The sequence below is a fragment of the Drosophila virilis genome, unplaced genomic scaffold (genome assembly GCF_030788295.1).
Source record: "Drosophila virilis strain 15010-1051.87 unplaced genomic scaffold, Dvir_AGI_RSII-ME tig00001170, whole genome shotgun sequence".
Taxonomy (NCBI): domain Eukaryota; kingdom Metazoa; phylum Arthropoda; class Insecta; order Diptera; family Drosophilidae; genus Drosophila; species Drosophila virilis.
Window position 1 is genome coordinate 244614 of NW_027212828.1, and position 16593 is coordinate 261206.

At 44.6% G+C, this 16593-nt stretch overlaps 1 protein-coding gene and 1 long non-coding RNA gene across 3 annotated transcripts; both read right to left on the reverse strand.

Annotated features, from left to right (window-relative positions):
• Positions 1-404: 404 nt before the first annotated feature.
• LOC138911500 (uncharacterized) lies at positions 405-1008 on the reverse strand. The gene is made up of 2 exons (XM_070210826.1): positions 887-1008; positions 405-753 (listed from the first exon to the last, which is right to left on the reverse strand). Exons 1-2 carry the CDS (start codon positions 1006-1008, stop codon positions 405-407), a joined length of 471 nt encoding a protein of 156 aa, XP_070066927.1.
• Positions 1009-13745: 12737 nt separating this feature from the next.
• LOC116652338 (uncharacterized) lies at positions 13746-14543 on the reverse strand. Of its 2 annotated transcripts, none has more exons than XR_004305321.2 (3): positions 14302-14543; positions 14053-14227; positions 13746-13988 (listed from the first exon to the last, which is right to left on the reverse strand). It is a non-coding gene; the product is annotated as an uncharacterized lncRNA (long non-coding RNA). The 2 variants fall into 2 exon arrangements; XR_004305320.2 differs by having other exon boundaries at positions 13750-13988; positions 14296-14540.
• Positions 14544-16593: the final 2050 nt, after the last annotated feature.

Sequence of the window (16593 nt, forward strand, 5' to 3'; positions counted from 1 at the left end):
TCAACGACTCGAAACACGGCCAAAGGCATCTTCATGCGATCAACTCTCTCTTTAATCTCTTTGGGTGCGAATCGGGCAGCCAATAGCAATCGCCTCTTTTGGCGTCGTGGATCGCAAGTCCGGTGTTGCCACTCCTCGATATTTTAAGCGCCGTTGTGTGTCCGGTTTCACCCCAATACTCTGCCCCTATCACCAAAGATTTCGGCGCGGCCGATAATAAAGAACGCAACAATTTACGGGCAATATCGATGTCGTCGATATGTCAAATGTGATGTTGCATTGCCACGCAGATTATTGTAAGCGCGAACCCGACCGTAACTATAAATCTGCGTGCGCATGTCCTATCCGGTTCGCCCAGCCGACCAAATAGAACGCCCAACGTAGGCCACACCCACGACCCTGATCTACATTCGTATGTCCTTTGCATGGAACACTCCTAAGGGCTTCCCTTTCAAATCTTCCAGCAGGAACGAGTTGTTGCCTACTCGACGCACTACTCTGGCCTTAAGGAACTTTCTTGCAAACTTGGCGTTCAAAGCTTTTCCAAAGTCACTCAGCACAAAAGTGCGTCGGTAAACTTCTTGGCCGGGTTCCGCCTGGAACACCCGGGCTTGAGCATTGTACTGCCGCTGACTTCTTTCGTAAGCCTGATGTAGTTGGCCTTGGACTCGCCGTCTAATCAGGTGTATTTTGTCCGCGGGGTGCAAATGGGAGATCACATGATCACTCAGAGACGCTAACCTACGAGCCAATCTGTAGCATGCCCCGTTAAGGAACATATGATGTCAGAAAACAGCAAAGAAGGGGGTCACCCCGGTCGCGGTGTGTATGGCATTTCGTATGGACACCTCTATTTCCGGAAGGTAGAGGTCCCACTCGCGATGACCTTGCTCTAGATACGCCCGGATGGCCAGAGTTATCAGAATGGATGACCTCGGGTACTCCAAACTTATAAAAAACCTCGCTGACCAAAAACTCCACCACGTTAAGAACCGTAGCCTCCCGCATCGCTTTCAAGAAGGTAAATTTTGAAAAATGGTCGACTACCACGAACATCCACGCGTGCCCTTGCTTCGAACGTGGGTACTTTCCCAGAAAGTCAATATATAGTTTTTGGAATGGTCGCTCGGTCACTATCTCTTCTCCTAGACCCACTTGCATGCGAAAGTTTGGTGCCTTGACTTCCTTGCATGTCACACATCGTCTCACCCAATCCCTTACCTGACGAACCATGCCGAGCCAGTAAAACCACCTACGTAAGATCTCTAGCGTTTCCCGCTGTCCTTTCTCGCATAAAGTGCCGGTATCAACCTGCGGTACCCAAAAAAGAGCGAACCTCTTTGCGCGACCGAGGCACGGGGATTCGCTTAAAAGCTTTAACCCGTTCAGGGTCCATGCAAAGCGTGCCACCACCAATAATGAATTCTAGGTATTTTAATGCCCGGAAGCAAAATTTGAATTTGTGCAGTCCAATTGAGAGTTTGGCTTCTCTTAAGTATTTTCGCACCTGTCGCAAATATTTCAAATTCGTTGGGAAATCAAGGGAAATGACTTATAATCGTTGGGCTGCATTGCATAAACCAAATAGCATGACGCGAAACTGGTATAGTGGCCTACCTGGTACGGCAAATGCGGTATAAGACTTGCTTTTGTCGTCTAGTTTGACCTGCCAATACGCGAAGATCAGATCTACACTGGAGATGTAGTGGGTCTGGTCTATTCTAGATAGGATGCCTTCTATAAAGGGTAGTGGATACGCGTCTTTCATCATGAAATTGTTTAGCTTGCGAGCGTCGAGGCAAAAACGGGTTTCCCCGGTCTTCGCACTACGGTTGTGCGGTTACTCCATGGGCTGTTGCACTATTCTTTAACCTTCAAACTCAACATTTTGTCTACTTCGTCATCCACTACTTTCTGCATTGCCGGTGAAAATGGGTAGGGTCTATCTTTGAACGGTTGGAAGGTGCCTTCCACTAAGTCGATAGTGTGCTTCTCTAAGTCTGGCGTTGCTAATCCGCTATGCTCAAAAGACAAAAACCCCTGCTTTACCGCCTCCAACTATACACTTTCCTCCCGAGATAACTCCCATGAGACCTCGCAAGGTTAAAAGCTCGTCAGAAATCAATTCCAAAATAGGCTCGCTGTTTCAGGTAGGGGCAGATAAAAAACGTTATGTTTTTATGCTGCTTCCTGTACGAGATTAGGAGCTCTACCCTACCTATGATTGACTTATCCTCTCCTCCAGCGGTCGTGACTATCGAAACATACGGTTGCACCGTAACTCCTAATTCTTCTACTAATTCTTGACCACCTTTTCCTAGCAGGCTAACCGAGGCTCCGGTGTCTAGGCAGGTCGCGAAAGCTTTGGCGCAGCGCTATTTCTTCGGCGTGGCTCCCTGGTGGCCTAAGCACATCCATGATGCCCTTTATCATCTGCATGAAGCCTGTTCGCATCTCCTCACGGATGGATGCATGCAGATATGTTTGGTGGGCTTGAGCTATCGCCACATTCTCTGCCGGGGTGAGTACGGAGTCCTTCGCCGGCTTTGGGAATTCCAGGTCCCGTGGAGTTCTGAAATGTTGCGCCATCTCCTTCTCTCCGCGAGTGATACTGGATGCACATGCGGCGTCGATAGCTGGATGCAACCGCGGCACGCTCTTTTAGACCGATTCCGGGGATATCAGACGGAGCACGACGTGATGCAGGAGCTACTACAGCGAGAGCAACAGACCAGCGAGGGGGTGGATGACTATATTCAACACATGCGTCAAATCGCCGCGCGAATCCCGAAGCCCCTGAGAGAATTGGTAAAGATTATAAAGCGTGGCTTGAAGGAGGGTCTGGCAAAATACATCTATGCCATGGATGTACTAACCGTGGACGAGCTGCGCCAAGAATGCATAGAAATGGAAAGGCAGATTGGTCGAAAAAGCCGGACCGGATACGTGCAGCCGTCGCGTTACCCACAAGGAACGAGGCCCACAGTACGAGGTTGAAGTACCACCAGATTGTGCGGAAACATCGCCTAGAGAACTGGAGGAGGCATTCGTGTGAGGCAGGGCCTCATCTCGGCTAGTGTGCTGGAACTGTAAGCAGTTCGATCATGTCTTTAGGGACTGCCTCTCTAAGGATTGGAAGATTTTCTGCTGCAGATGCGGAAAGCCGGACACATTCCGTGCACAATACGAAAATTGTCCGGGAAGCCCCAGAGGGAGCACGCTGATGGCGGGACAGACGCGTTCAGGGACGTTGACCGCCAAAAAAAAAAGTGAGGAACACCTACCAAAACCCATAAGAGTTGTAGAGGAGAAGAATATAGATCATAAGGACCAGGATAAGGTTATATATAAGGATAAAAATGAAGGAAAACCATTAAGAGGCTAACCATATGAAGAACGTGTCCGGTCATACATGTCGGCCCGGAATAGAATTTTTGGTGAGCGACAGCTGGAGGGGATGACATTGGCCACCAGAAGAGTGCTCAAGGCTCGGGCGCGCTTCCGCAGACGCAAGAGGACGAGGGGTCAGGTCATCGAAGCTGTGAAACGGGAGGATAGCCAAGAACCACGCGTATTCGCTGACGTGGAGATCGCTGGGATCAAAATGAAAGGGTTGCTAGACACCGGAGCCTCGGTTAGCCTGTTAGGAAAAGGTGGTCGAGAATTAATAGGGTAGAGCTCCTAATCTCGTACAGGAAGCAGCATAAAAACATAACGTTTTTTATCTGCCCCCACCTGAACCAGCGAGCCTATTTTGGAATTGATTTCTGACGAGCTTTTAACCTAGCCCCTGATATTTTGGGTCCCGAGGAGATAACCTCCACACACTATGCGGAAGACGAAGAAGGTGAAAATGAGCCAGACTCATGGGAGTTGTCTCGGGAGGAAAGTGTAGAGTTAGAGGCGGTAAAGCAGGGGTTTTTGTCTTTTGAACATAGCGGATTAGGAACGCCAGACTTAGAGAAGCACACTATCGTCTTAGTGGAAGGAGCCCAAGCATTCAAAGATAGACCCTACCCATTATCACCAGCGATGCAGATGTGGATGACGAAGTAGACAAAATGTTGAGTTTGAAGGTTATAGAAGAGTGCAACAGCCCATGGAGTAACCGCACAACCGCAGTGCGAAGACCGGCGAAACCCGTTTTTGCCTCGACGCTCGCAAACTTAACAATTTCACGGTGAAAGACACGTATTCACTACCCTTTATAGAAGGCATCCTATCTAGAATTTACCAGACCCACTACATCTCCAGTGTGGATCTGAACTTAGCGTATTGGCAGATCGAACTAGACGACAAAAGCAAGTATAATACCGCATTTACACTATACCAGATTCGCGTCATGCTATTTGGTTTATGCAATGCAGCCCAACGTCTAGTTCGTCTGATGGACAAAATAATTCCCAACGAATTGCGGTCGAACGTCTTTGTGTACTTGGTCGACTTATTAGTCATTTCCCTTGATTTCCTAACGAATTTGAAATATTTGCGACAAGTGGGAAAATACTTAAGAGAAGCCAAGCTCTCAATTGAACTGCACAAATCCAAATTTTGCTTCCGTGCATTAAAATACCTAGGATTCATTATTGGTGGTGGCACGTTTTGCATGGACCCTGAACGGGTTAATGCTTTTAAGCGAATCCCCGTGCCTCGGTCGCGCAAAGAGGTTCGCTCTTTTTTGGGTACCGCAGGTTGATACCGGCACTTTATGCGAGATTTCGTGGCAATGGCCGCCTTACTGACTGAAATGTTAAAAAAGGATAGCGGGAAATGCTAGAGATCTTACGTAGGCGGTTTTACAGGCCTGGCATGGTTTATCAGGTAAGGGATTGGGTGAGACGATGTGTGACATGCAAGGAAGTCAAGGCACCAAACTTTCGCATGCAAGTGCGCCTAGGAGAAGAGACCGAGCGACCATTCCAAAAACTATAAAGCGATGCGGGAGGCTACGGCACTTGACGTGGTGCAGTTTTTGGTCAGCGAGGTTATTTTATAAGTTTGGATTACCCGAGGTCATCCACTCTGATAACTCTGGCCATCCGGGCGTATCTAGAGCAAGATCATCGCGAGTGGGACCTCTACCTTCCGGAAATAGAGGTTTCCATACGAAATGCCATACACTCGCGACCGGGGTGACCTCCTACTTTGCTGTTTTCGAACATCATATGTTCCTCAACGGGGCATGCTACAGATTGGCTCTTAGATCTCCCATATGGCATGAGATCTCCCATATGCACCCCGCAGACAAAATACACCTGATTGAACGGCGAGTCCAAGGCCAACTACATCAGGCTTACGAAAGCAGTCAGCGGCAGTACAATGCTCGAGCCCGGGTGTTCCAGGCGGAACCGGGCCAAGAAGTTTACCGACGCAATTTTGTGCTGAGTGACTTTGGAAAAGCTTTAAACGCCAAGTTTGCAAGAAAGTTCCTTAAGGCCAGAGTAGAGCGTCGAGTAAGCAACAACTCGTACCTGCTGAAAGATTTTGGAAGGACATACGAGTGTAGATCAGGGTCGTGGGTGTGGCCTACGATGTGCGTTCTATTTGGCCGGCTGGGCGAACCGGATAGGATATGCGCACGCAGATTTATAGTAACGGTCGGGTTCGCGCTTACAATAATCTGCGTGGCAATGCAACATTACATTTGACATATCGACGATATCGATATTGCCCGTAATTGGTTGCGTTCTTTATTATCGGCCGCGCCGATATCTTTGGTCATAGGGCCAGAGTATCGGGGTGAAGCCGGACACAGAACGGCGTTTAAAATATCGAGGAGTGGCAACACCGAACTTGCGATCCACGACGCCAAAGGAGGCGATTGCTATTGGCTTTCCGATTTGCTCCCAAAGAGATAAAAGAGAGTGGATCGCATGAAGATGCCCTTGCCGTGGCCTTGAAGAACAGCAGTGTCGATGAGCAGCAACGGTAACCATATTTAAATGTACGCGGGTACCGAATTTTGGCATCTTTGATGTGCTGCCCAATGTACAGTGTAGGAGTTCGACTTTGTCAGCGGTCCACAGCGGACGTACCGGCCACGGAGCATGTGCTTAAACAAATCAAAGCGCATACATTAGTTAATTGACAAGATAATTCCTTATGTGCTAACGTATTGCAAAAGAATTAGTGCACAAGAGCGATAATACACGAAGTAATAATACACTAGAAACACACTGTCGTCATTTAAAACCACTATAAAAGCGATACTCTATTAGAGCAGCCGCAGCCATTCTGTGGCATACACCGCTTGAATACCGCGCCGGAGGACGCTGGCCAGATCAACCCAGATATTCGCGAGCCCGATTTTCAAGCCACTGGCGAGACCACGCCCATATCATGCGAGTGAGTATGTTCCATTTCGTGCCTCCTCGCCTGAGTAAACGGCAGAGTCAGACGCAGACTCCTCATTGTGCTCCCTAAAAAAAAAGAGAACCGATATTTATTCGGAATTTTTAACTCGTTTTTTTTTCGTTATTAAATAGTTTAAGTTAGGTAAATTTCCGAAAGTGCGAACCGGGAAGGAAAGGGCCCAAAGATTATTGCGTCTGCCAAGTAAAGAATGAAATTAAAAAGTTTAGATTTTGTTCAACTTATGCACCAGTGATACCCGCTTATACGTATATATATAAGTTAACAGAGGCCACCGACACTAGCTCCAGATGCTGATATAGCACTGAGCCGGCTGTTCTTACGAGCTAACAGGGGTCAGCAAAATGCAACATAACACCAGCCGCAGATGCTGACATAGCTCTGGGCCGGATGTTTTTGCACGACGGCAGCGCACGAGGCGCAAGCTAAGCATTCTAGCGGCCGTTGTGAAAGCACACAATAGCTTAGGTATTTTTGATCAATCTTTTGTAAATTTAGTTTTTAATTCGACTTTCACTGCGGCACATCGGCCCAGCGACTTCGTGTATAATTTAACTCACTCACTACGGCGTGTCGGCCTAGTGTTTTATAAATCTTTATTAAAATAAAGTTCTATCAAAATAATCCGCGAGGACCTATTATTTAAAACCTAATTGGCGCCCAACTTTTTTCGGACCATTTTGTTCCATAATTATTTTGTGTGCTGTGCAGTGTAAAGAACTAACCTACCAGTGCAAACAATAAAAGCTGTGCCTGACCTACATCAACTAACGTCAGCGGCACAAGCACAATAAAAAGCATTTGATACACCGAAGCCGCTGGAGCTCTTCGGCCAGTGACTTGTTACCAAACCAGCGCGCAAGCGGGTTTGGACAGCGACGTAAACCAACACCACAGACTTCAGCGAGGGATAAAAAAAAAAGCATTCGCGACTGCAGCGTGAGAATCAGTAGTTTTATACGTAGAACATACAACCTTTCTAGGATCAAATAAAATGTAAGTGGGCCATCATTTGGCACAAACTTTTTTCAATTTGCGTGATTTACTTAAAATAAAATCGTAAAAAAATATAAGTAGAAATATTTAAATTGCAGTAATTGTGTTCCCAACTAACTTTGAGTAACACAATTTTGCGTCCATCAGCAATTTTCAATAAACTCTCCTCTGTCAGCATTCATTTAATTTACCGTTGTTGATTTGCCCATGAAATTGTGTTGCTCGTTTCTCAGGTACAGAGACCGCTCTGCGAGGGGATCTGAGTCAGACGACTCCATCACCTTAGATAGGGAAGCCGTCCCGCAAAAAATCGCTGACAATGGGTGTCAAATAGGAATGGAGCCTGAGCAGCCTTAGGGCCTTTTTGCAGGCCGCAGTGGCCTCCGCCTTAGAAGCACAGAGCGCAATATTGAGGCAAAGAGATGCAGAGCTGAGGGCTTCCTTAGACGCTCAGATACAAGAATTGGTAGCCAGAATATCTACCAGTAGTATAGAAACACCGCCGGTCCAGGCATTTGAGCCGGTAGGAATCAGAAACGACGTGCAATGTTATGAACCATTGGACGCCGTTAAATGCTTACCAGAATTTACGGGGGTGCCAGAGACGTACGCCTCTTGGAGACAAGCTGCGATAGCGGCATATAAAATTTGCAAGCCATACAACGGCAGCTCACGCCACTACCAGGCGGTCATTATTATAAAGAGCAAAATTAGAGGGGCAGCTGACGGCGTTTTTGGTCAGTTTGGCACAGTAATGAATTTTGATGCCATAATAAACCGTCTCGATTTCACATACAGGGATAAGAGAGGCATTCACGTCATAGAGCAAGAGATGAGCATCCTAAGACAGGGCTCGTTAACAATTTTACAATACTATGACGAGGTTGAGAAAAAGCTAACTCTTCTCACCAATAAGGTCAACATGTCTTATGAACCAAGCATGGCACAAGGGCTCTGTACAAAGTTTAGAGATGATGCGTTGCGCGTTTTTGTCTCAGGCCTAAAGCGTAGCCTGACGGATGTCCTGTTCGCGGCAAAGCCTAAGGACTTACCGTCGGCCCTAGCGCTAGTGCAAGAGGTAGAGGCAAACCATGAGAGGTACGCCTTTGCCGCTAGCTTCGATAAAGGACAAGAAGATAGGGAACGAAAAGTGACCCCGAGGCCGCAGGTCCGTCAGCAAGATAGGGGGCAACAGCAGGGGGATCCGCAACCCAGCGGTTCCAAAAATCCTCCCTTCACTAAACAACAGAAACATCAACAAAGTCAATTTGAGCAACAGAGTGGCAGGTGGAACAAAGGTGGCGGGTCACAGGAGCCAATGGACGTCGATCCATCTGTGTCAAAAATTCTACAACCATCGCAAGCACCAGCCTACGTTAACTCTAGCGCTCCTCAAGCCTACAAAAGAACGGTCACGCGTGGGCGTTTAAGCGGACAGAGAAGGCAGAGAGTCAATCACACAGCTCACGAGCCGGATCAAGATTCAGGTTCGTATGCTAGCTCTGCAGCAGCAGCAGAACAGCAAATTGCCGACGACAATGGTAGCGGTTATGACTCAGACACTCTCAATTTTTTAGGGTAAGCTCCCTGCTGCCCTACACCAGTAGAAGAGTGGCAGGGATCTAGATGAGGTTTCTCATCGACACGGGCGCTTCCAAGAATTATATCAGACCACATAAAAATCTAAAAGGTCTGTGCCCAGTAAATTCTCCCTTCTTTACCCATTCTATACACGGCACCACGAAGATCACTCATAAGTGCCTTATATCTCTGTTCGGCAAAACTGCCACATTTTTCTTACTCCCAAGCCTGTCCACATTTGATGGAATTGTGGGCCTCGACTTGACAACACAAGCAGGAGTTTCGCTTTGTCTTTCTTCTGGCCAACTCAAATGTGGCGCAGAAACTGAACAAATCGAATTCCACAGGTGCGCGGATGTTAACTTTACCAATGTTGACTGCGCCGACGCGCCCGATGCTGTAAAAGATGCATTCCTAAAGGTGCTAAAAAGCAAACATAAGGCCTTCGCAGATCCGGAAGAAGCACTTCCCTATAACACATCAGTGGTGGCAACCATCAGGACCACTGATGAACAACCAATTTATGTCCGACTGTACCCCTAGCCCATGGGAGCAGCGGAATTCGTTAATAAACAGATTCAAAGCCCTCTGAAGAACGGTATCATCAAGAAATATGTCTCCCCCTACAACAACCCCATTTGGGTGGTGGACAAGAAGGGGACGGACGAGTTTGGTAACAAAAATATGCACCTAGTAATGGATTTTCGCAAACTTAACGAGAAAACCATCACAGACAGATACCCTATGCCTAACATTCCAATGATTTTGGGGAATCTTGGCAAAGCTAAATACTTTTTGACATTAAACCAAAAATCGGCTATCACCAGATCACGCTAGCAGAGCGTGACCGGTAAAAAACACCCTTTGCAGTTAACGGGGGGAAGTACGAATTTTGTCGACTTCCCTTTGGGTTGAAGAATGCGGCCAGCATCTTCCAAAGAACTGTTGACGACGTACTGCGTGAGCAAATTGGCAAATCTATGTCTACGTTGACGATGTCATCGTCTTCTCAAAAGACGCAAGTTCTCATGTCCAACATGTAGAGTGGGTCTTAAAGAGCCTGTACGAGGCAAATATGAGAATTTCCAAGGAGATTTTAAGAAAAGCGTAGGTTTTCTTGGTTTCGTGGTAACCAGTAATGGAGCTACAGCGGACCCCGAAAAAGTCAAAGCGATTCAGGAGTACCTAGAACCAAAGAATTTATTCGAGATCAGATCATTTTTAGGACTGGCTAGTTATTATAGGTGTTTCATCAAAGACTTTGCCCCAATAGCAAAACCTATTTCTGATCTTCTAAAGGGCGAGAATGGGTCAGTAAGTAAACATAGATCGCGAAACATCCCGGTAGAATTCTCTGAGATTTAGCATCACGCATTCCAAAAATTACGCAACATTTTGTCGTCAGAAAACGTCATGCTCAGATACCCTGACTTTAAGAAGCCGTTTGATCTAACGACAGACGCTTCAGCTTACGGCATAGGGGCAGTGCTTTCTCAAGAGGGTCGCCCCATCTCAATGATTTCTAGAAGATTGAAACCCCCGGAGGTGAACTACGCCACCAACGAGCGGGAACTTTTGGCTATAGTTTGGGCCCTTAGCAAGCTACGTCACTACCTATATGGAGTAAAAGACATTAACATTTTCACGGATCACCAACCGTTAACTTGTGCCGTTTCTGAGTCAAACCCGAACGCCAAGATTAAAAAATGGAAGGCGCGCATTCAGGAAACGAATGCGCGAATATTTTATAAGCCAGGCAAGGAGAATTTAGTTGCTGATGCGCTATCGCGATAACAGCTCAACACTCTTGACGAGCTGAATACTAATTCCTGCGCAGCCACAGTCCACAGTGAGCTGTGCTTGACCTATACAATTGAGTCGACCGAAAAGCCACTTATTTGTTTCCAAAATCAAATTGTCATTGAAGAGGCACGCGTCCCCATTAAACGCAACTTCATTCTTTTCGGGGACAAGAGGCGTCATGAAGTGGGCTTCACTGATCACACAGCCCTTTTAGATGAACTGCTTGACTTGATTAATCCAAATGCGGTCAATGCCCTCTATTGCAACCTGCACACACTAGCACAGGTGCAAGATGGCTTAGTTCGCATGTTTCCAGGCACAAAGTTCTGGCACTGCAAAAACCGAGTTGCAGATGTCTTCAACGTTGATGAGAGGAGAGAAATTCTCGTTGCCGAACATAATAGAGCGCACAGAGCAGCTCAAGAAAATGTTAAGCCAGTGTTATCAGAATACAATTTCCCTAAAATAGCGAAGTTAGCTAAAGAAATTGCGGAAAGTTGTAGAATCTGCTCGGCAGCCAAATACGATAGACACCCGAAAAGACAGGAGCTAGGAGAAACTCCGATCCCTGAGACTCCTGGGGAATTGCTACACATTTATATTTTTTTCACGGACAAAAAATTTTTTTTTTCCAATTCAATCGCGCACTATCGTGGATTTAAAAGCTCCACTACTGCAGCTCACAAATTTCTTTCCACGAGCCAGAACAATTTAATGCGACAACGAGCCTTCGATGAATCTCAAACGATAAAGACCCTGTTGTTAAACAACTATGGAAAAAGTTTTAGTAAAAATAAACCGCAGGCTTGGCAATTAACTCAAGCCCTTATGTGAAGAACGGATCGTAGAGGCAGACCTTGGTACGACCGTTCTCATTGGAGGGAGGGTGGTCCACAAGGACAACCTTAAGTAGGGCGACAGCTGAAGTAAAACATCGATTATATGCATCTTGAATTTAACTATAAGTTTCAACAATTGTGCCACTAGGCTTCACCTTCAAGTTTTAATATTTACGTCACTTGGAATTTCCTTTAGGAAGACACGTTGTAATAGCTTGGTCCGTTTTGTCTGTCTTCCGCAGGTTCGGGTTTCTGCTATTTATATTTTTTTCAAATGCGGCAGCGCGTGTGCCTAATTACTCACACGCCAAGTATATTCCCATTGTTGAGGGCCAAGTTCTGGTCTGGGGGGAATTCAATTTCGTCAGGCACACAGCAAACATCTCTGAGTACGAGAAAATGGTAAACGAAACAATGGAGCTATGTGAAATGTGTCCACAGTCACACATGAGAAAGCTTCTAAGCGTAGACGAGTCCCACCTCAGAGATCTGTTAAAAGCTCTTGGCGTGCACCACAGGGTGGCAAGAAGCTTAGATTTCTTGGGCACAGCCCTCAAAGTAGTTGCGGGAATATCTGACGCCAGTAACTTCGAGAAGATCAAATTCACTGAGTTACAGTCGGTGAACTCTAACAACCGACAGGTAGCTATCAACACAAAAGTTCAGGAACAAATTAATCAACTCACTACAAGTGTCAACACATTACTAAAAGCTGCAAAAAAGAATCGGATAGATTCCGGGCATTTATACGAAACTCTTTTAGCTCGGAATAGAATGTTGCTGATGGAAATGCAGAATTTGATGCTCGCTGTTACCCTTGCAAAAATTAATATCATAAGCCCAAATATATTAGATCACGCAGATTTGAAATCTGTTTGGGTCGATGAACCCACAGGTACTTCAATAGCTGACCTTATGTCCGTTGCGTCCGTGAAAGTATTATAATCTGTTAATGCCCTTCACTTTATCATTAAGTTCTCGAAAACCAAAATGGCTTGCAGAAAGGTGATGCTGTATCCAGTTGCACATGAGAAAGCTGTGCTACAAATTGACGACAACATTATAGCTGAGTGCGGAGATCAAGTGCTTGCCCTTAAGAATTGCACTTCCACGCCGGGAGGAACCTTTTGTCAACTTTTACCGACCAGCTCTTGTGTCAGAGAGCTGCATGCTGGTAGCTTGGCAAACTGCTAAATGCAGCCGAGTCACTTAGACCCGATCACATGGGTTGATGACGGAATTCTGATCATCAATAACCAGCCTGCTAAAGTTTGCGTTGACAACGGTATTGAGACTTGGGTTCACGGAACGAATCTAATCACGTTCAATAATTGGGCTCTGATCAACGAAACTAAGTACTTGAATCGCAACAACGTCCAGGGTAAGTTCCCCGGCATCGCGGCATCTCCCCTTCTGAACGTCACCGGCCACCAAGACGTTTGAGTCTCCCATACCTTCATCGCCTGAATGAACGTAACCTTGAGATCAAGGAAGTCAAGGACGAAATAAGAAGCGTCGACAGCGTGGTAACAGCCTTCTTGTTGGGTGCTGTGTGTTGCACCATAATTTGCGTCGGAATCACCAAGGAGATTTAGAAGGTGATCGCCGAGATAGGAACGGCCGAGGGCGGCCTTAACTTAAAAGGGTAGCAGTTAACAGAGACCAACGACACCAGCTCCAGATGCTGATATAGCACTGAGCCGGATGTTCTTACGAGCTAACAGGGGTCAGCAAAATCCAACATAACACCAGCCGCAGATGCTGACATAGCTCTGGGCCGGATGTTCTTGCACGACGGAGCGTACGAGGCGCAAGCTAAGCATTCTAGCGGCCGTTGTGAAAGCACACAATAGCTTAGGTATTTTTGATCAATCTTTTGTAAATTTAGTTTTTAATTCGACTTTCACTGCGACACATCGGCCCAGCGACTTCGTGTATAATTTAACTCACTCACTACGACGTGTCGGCCTAGTGTTTTATAAATCATTATTAATATAAAGTTCTATCAAAATAATCCGCGAGGACTGATTATTTAAAACCTAATTTATATATGTTACGCACCTCAGGTGCAGGTGCCCCCCACCCACAGAGTTTTTTAGGCAGGCAAGGTAATATAAGCGCTTTGACAAACAACGCCTTTCCCCTTGCTCAGTATGAAAAATGTATTCTGTACAAAAAAAATTAATATTTTTAAGATTAACAGATATTGTTATAAATATGAAATGATGCAACACGTTATAGATACTTGTTGAAGCAAAGTTGAAAGAAGTGAAAAAATTGAAATTTAAAATTAAATTGTTCTAAATATAAGAATATACCAATTTATCGTATGCACCTATTTTAAAATGCCGGAAATGTTCGCGTGTACGAATTTATCAATAGCAGCTTGAAGATAACCTGCAGGGGAATAAGAAATAAGATTAAGTGTTAATATCGATAAGAAATGCAACCAATTATATACCGTATCTGAAGAGAGAAGTGTTCGGCTAAATTTTCTTTGATGGGGGAGAGTTGGTATAACTGCCGGCCCAGGCTGATGGCAATCTCATTAGATGGCCATTGGCCATTTTGGCCATTGCCAAAAGTGAGAGACGAGTAGGTGATCGTCTCATGGTTGGGCGGGTACCGGGCCCGATCTGGAAGAGTAAAGTGGATTAATAATGTTTTTGTTAGTGTATATCAACATCTCATCTTTGTTGTTTACATTTACTTATCGTCACAGCTGTTTATGTTGTTCATCTGTTAGAAGTTCCGATTGTTTGATGCTATCGATTTGTGGTTCGTTTTTCATAGTGTTGTGTAAGTCTGTTTTGCTACAGGAGTGTAGCTTTGTTGTTATCGATTGTGCGGACTGCGGGGCAGGGATGGGACTGCACCCAGAGAAACCGATGAGCCAGCCCACCAAGAAACAAGCAGTTTCGTAACATGTTATTTCCCTCAATTAAGATATCACTTTTGATACGGTATCATTAATTGAGGGAAATAACATAATACAAATTCATAATTGCTCAGTAATACTTAACGAGATATATATTACCGATTTAAACTCAGATTACACACAAAGTATATACGTAAGAGATTATATTACTAAATTCAAACCACTTTTGTACATTATAACCAAAGGAATAATTTTCTAACATACTAAAGAAATAAAAATATTCTAAATTATTATAATTACAGTATTTGTTATCATCATCCTGATTGATAATCAGAATAATGTATTTAGCATATATGTTTAAAATTATACCCTCACGAATATTTATTAAAAAACTAATAGAGTCTGTCTACTGGTTTAAGAAATGTCACATTTTCAAATTTCACATATTGGTGTTCCACCGGTTGTCGGTAACATGTACGTGGGAGAAGTACCGCTTCTTAAAAAAAGAGCTTATCGAGTTTCTTTAATTTATATAAACGCCGTAAAGTTATTTTTAGAAAACTCAAATATTGCGCTCTCGAACCTTCGTTGATATATCAGCTGTTTACGATTACGATACTTTACCACTTTTCACAATATCGATAGAAATCTCGATTAATCATTGGAAAAAACAAGAAATTTTCGGGCTAATTTAAACGTTTTTCAAAATTGTGCCTTTTTTGAAAGATGTGTGATATGTGTTTTCTTATGGAGAAACGCACAGGGCACATTCCACAGATTTGGCAAAATGTGAAATTTCAGATATGTATAAGAAATGTGTTCAGTGGACAGAGGATATAAATGTTATTGATGAACAACTTGTACAACCACCAGTTGAACTTGTAATTGAAGATATGAACTAGAAAATTTAATTATGTTACCAAAATTATACACGCTTCATTTTAGGTCGGCCATGTCATTTCACTTCCCCCTACGATGAATTACCCTTTCAGAAATACGACTTAAATATTTTTGTATTTCAAGCAAAATAGGTCCCTGCAGTACACAGAAAATAAATATAAATATTTCATTTAGGTCAATTAATTGTGTATTAAATAAAATTTGATCAAATTCTTCTCATCATGCCTGACTGGACGAAGAAATACATGATAGAGCATTTAAATGTGAGTGCCTATTGCTACCACAGGCATAAAAAGCACAGAATTGAAGAAATAACATCTGGCTCGCTACAATCGCCGCGATCTACTTGTGTGCACATCCACACAACACAAGCGTGTGAATGTTTGTAGGTCTCGGGGTTTTGTGTGAAGCTATGCAGGGAGAAAGAGATGGATGCAAGTGCGCGAGGCAATGAGTGAAAGCGAGGCATATGCATACACATATATGTTTTGGGGCTGTAAGGATTAAAAAATGGCATACATTCATATATTAAGAAATCGCATCATCAGCCGCAGACGTTGTACGCTGAGCAAGATGCCGCTTCATACTGAACGTTCGGCTTTTGAGGCCGGCGTTCGGCTGCCACTCTCAGAAGACATACTCTGTCTGGGCACACTAAAATGGTCGCAAGTACCCTTGGGGTCGTCTCGTTTCGATTTTTTTCGTTTCGATAAAAAGGGCCATTTGGTATATCTAAACATTGTATAGTTAGTGGTACTATTCAAGAAGCACCATATCAAGTTTGGTGACTCTAGCTCTTCATATTTACTCAATTTGCTAAGAAAAAAAACAGGATATCGAGAAAGTTATCGATTATCGGAAACAAACTCGATCTGCGCTGGCACTAGGAGGACCTACAGCTAATTTCGAATCTCTAGCTCTTATAGGTTCTAATTTCCTTGCGTTCATACATACGGACGGACGGAGGGACGAACTGACAGACAGGCGGACATGGCTAGATAGACTCTGCTATTGGTGCTGATCAAGAATAAATGTATTTGCTTTGTGGGGTCGGAGATGCTTCCTTCTGTCTGTTACATACAGTTGCATTTTGCACAAATACAGTATATCCTTTTTACCCATTTTTAATGGGTTCAGCGCTTAAAAAAAGATATACAACATAGGAAATATCTTAAAACAATAAGAAAAAAAGAAGAATATGTAAGATTAAAACGATAATAAAAT

Excerpts from the sequence above, each read along its gene's own strand:
- LOC138911500 (XM_070210826.1), bottom strand. The coding sequence starts at position 1,008 with ATGCGGGAGGCTACGGTTCTTAACGTGGTGGAGTTTTTGGTCAGCGAG. Across the intron at positions 754-886 it reads CCGGGCGTATCTAGAGCAAG|ATTGGCTCGTAGGTTAGCGT; the intron begins GTCATCGCGAGT and ends GGCATGCTACAG.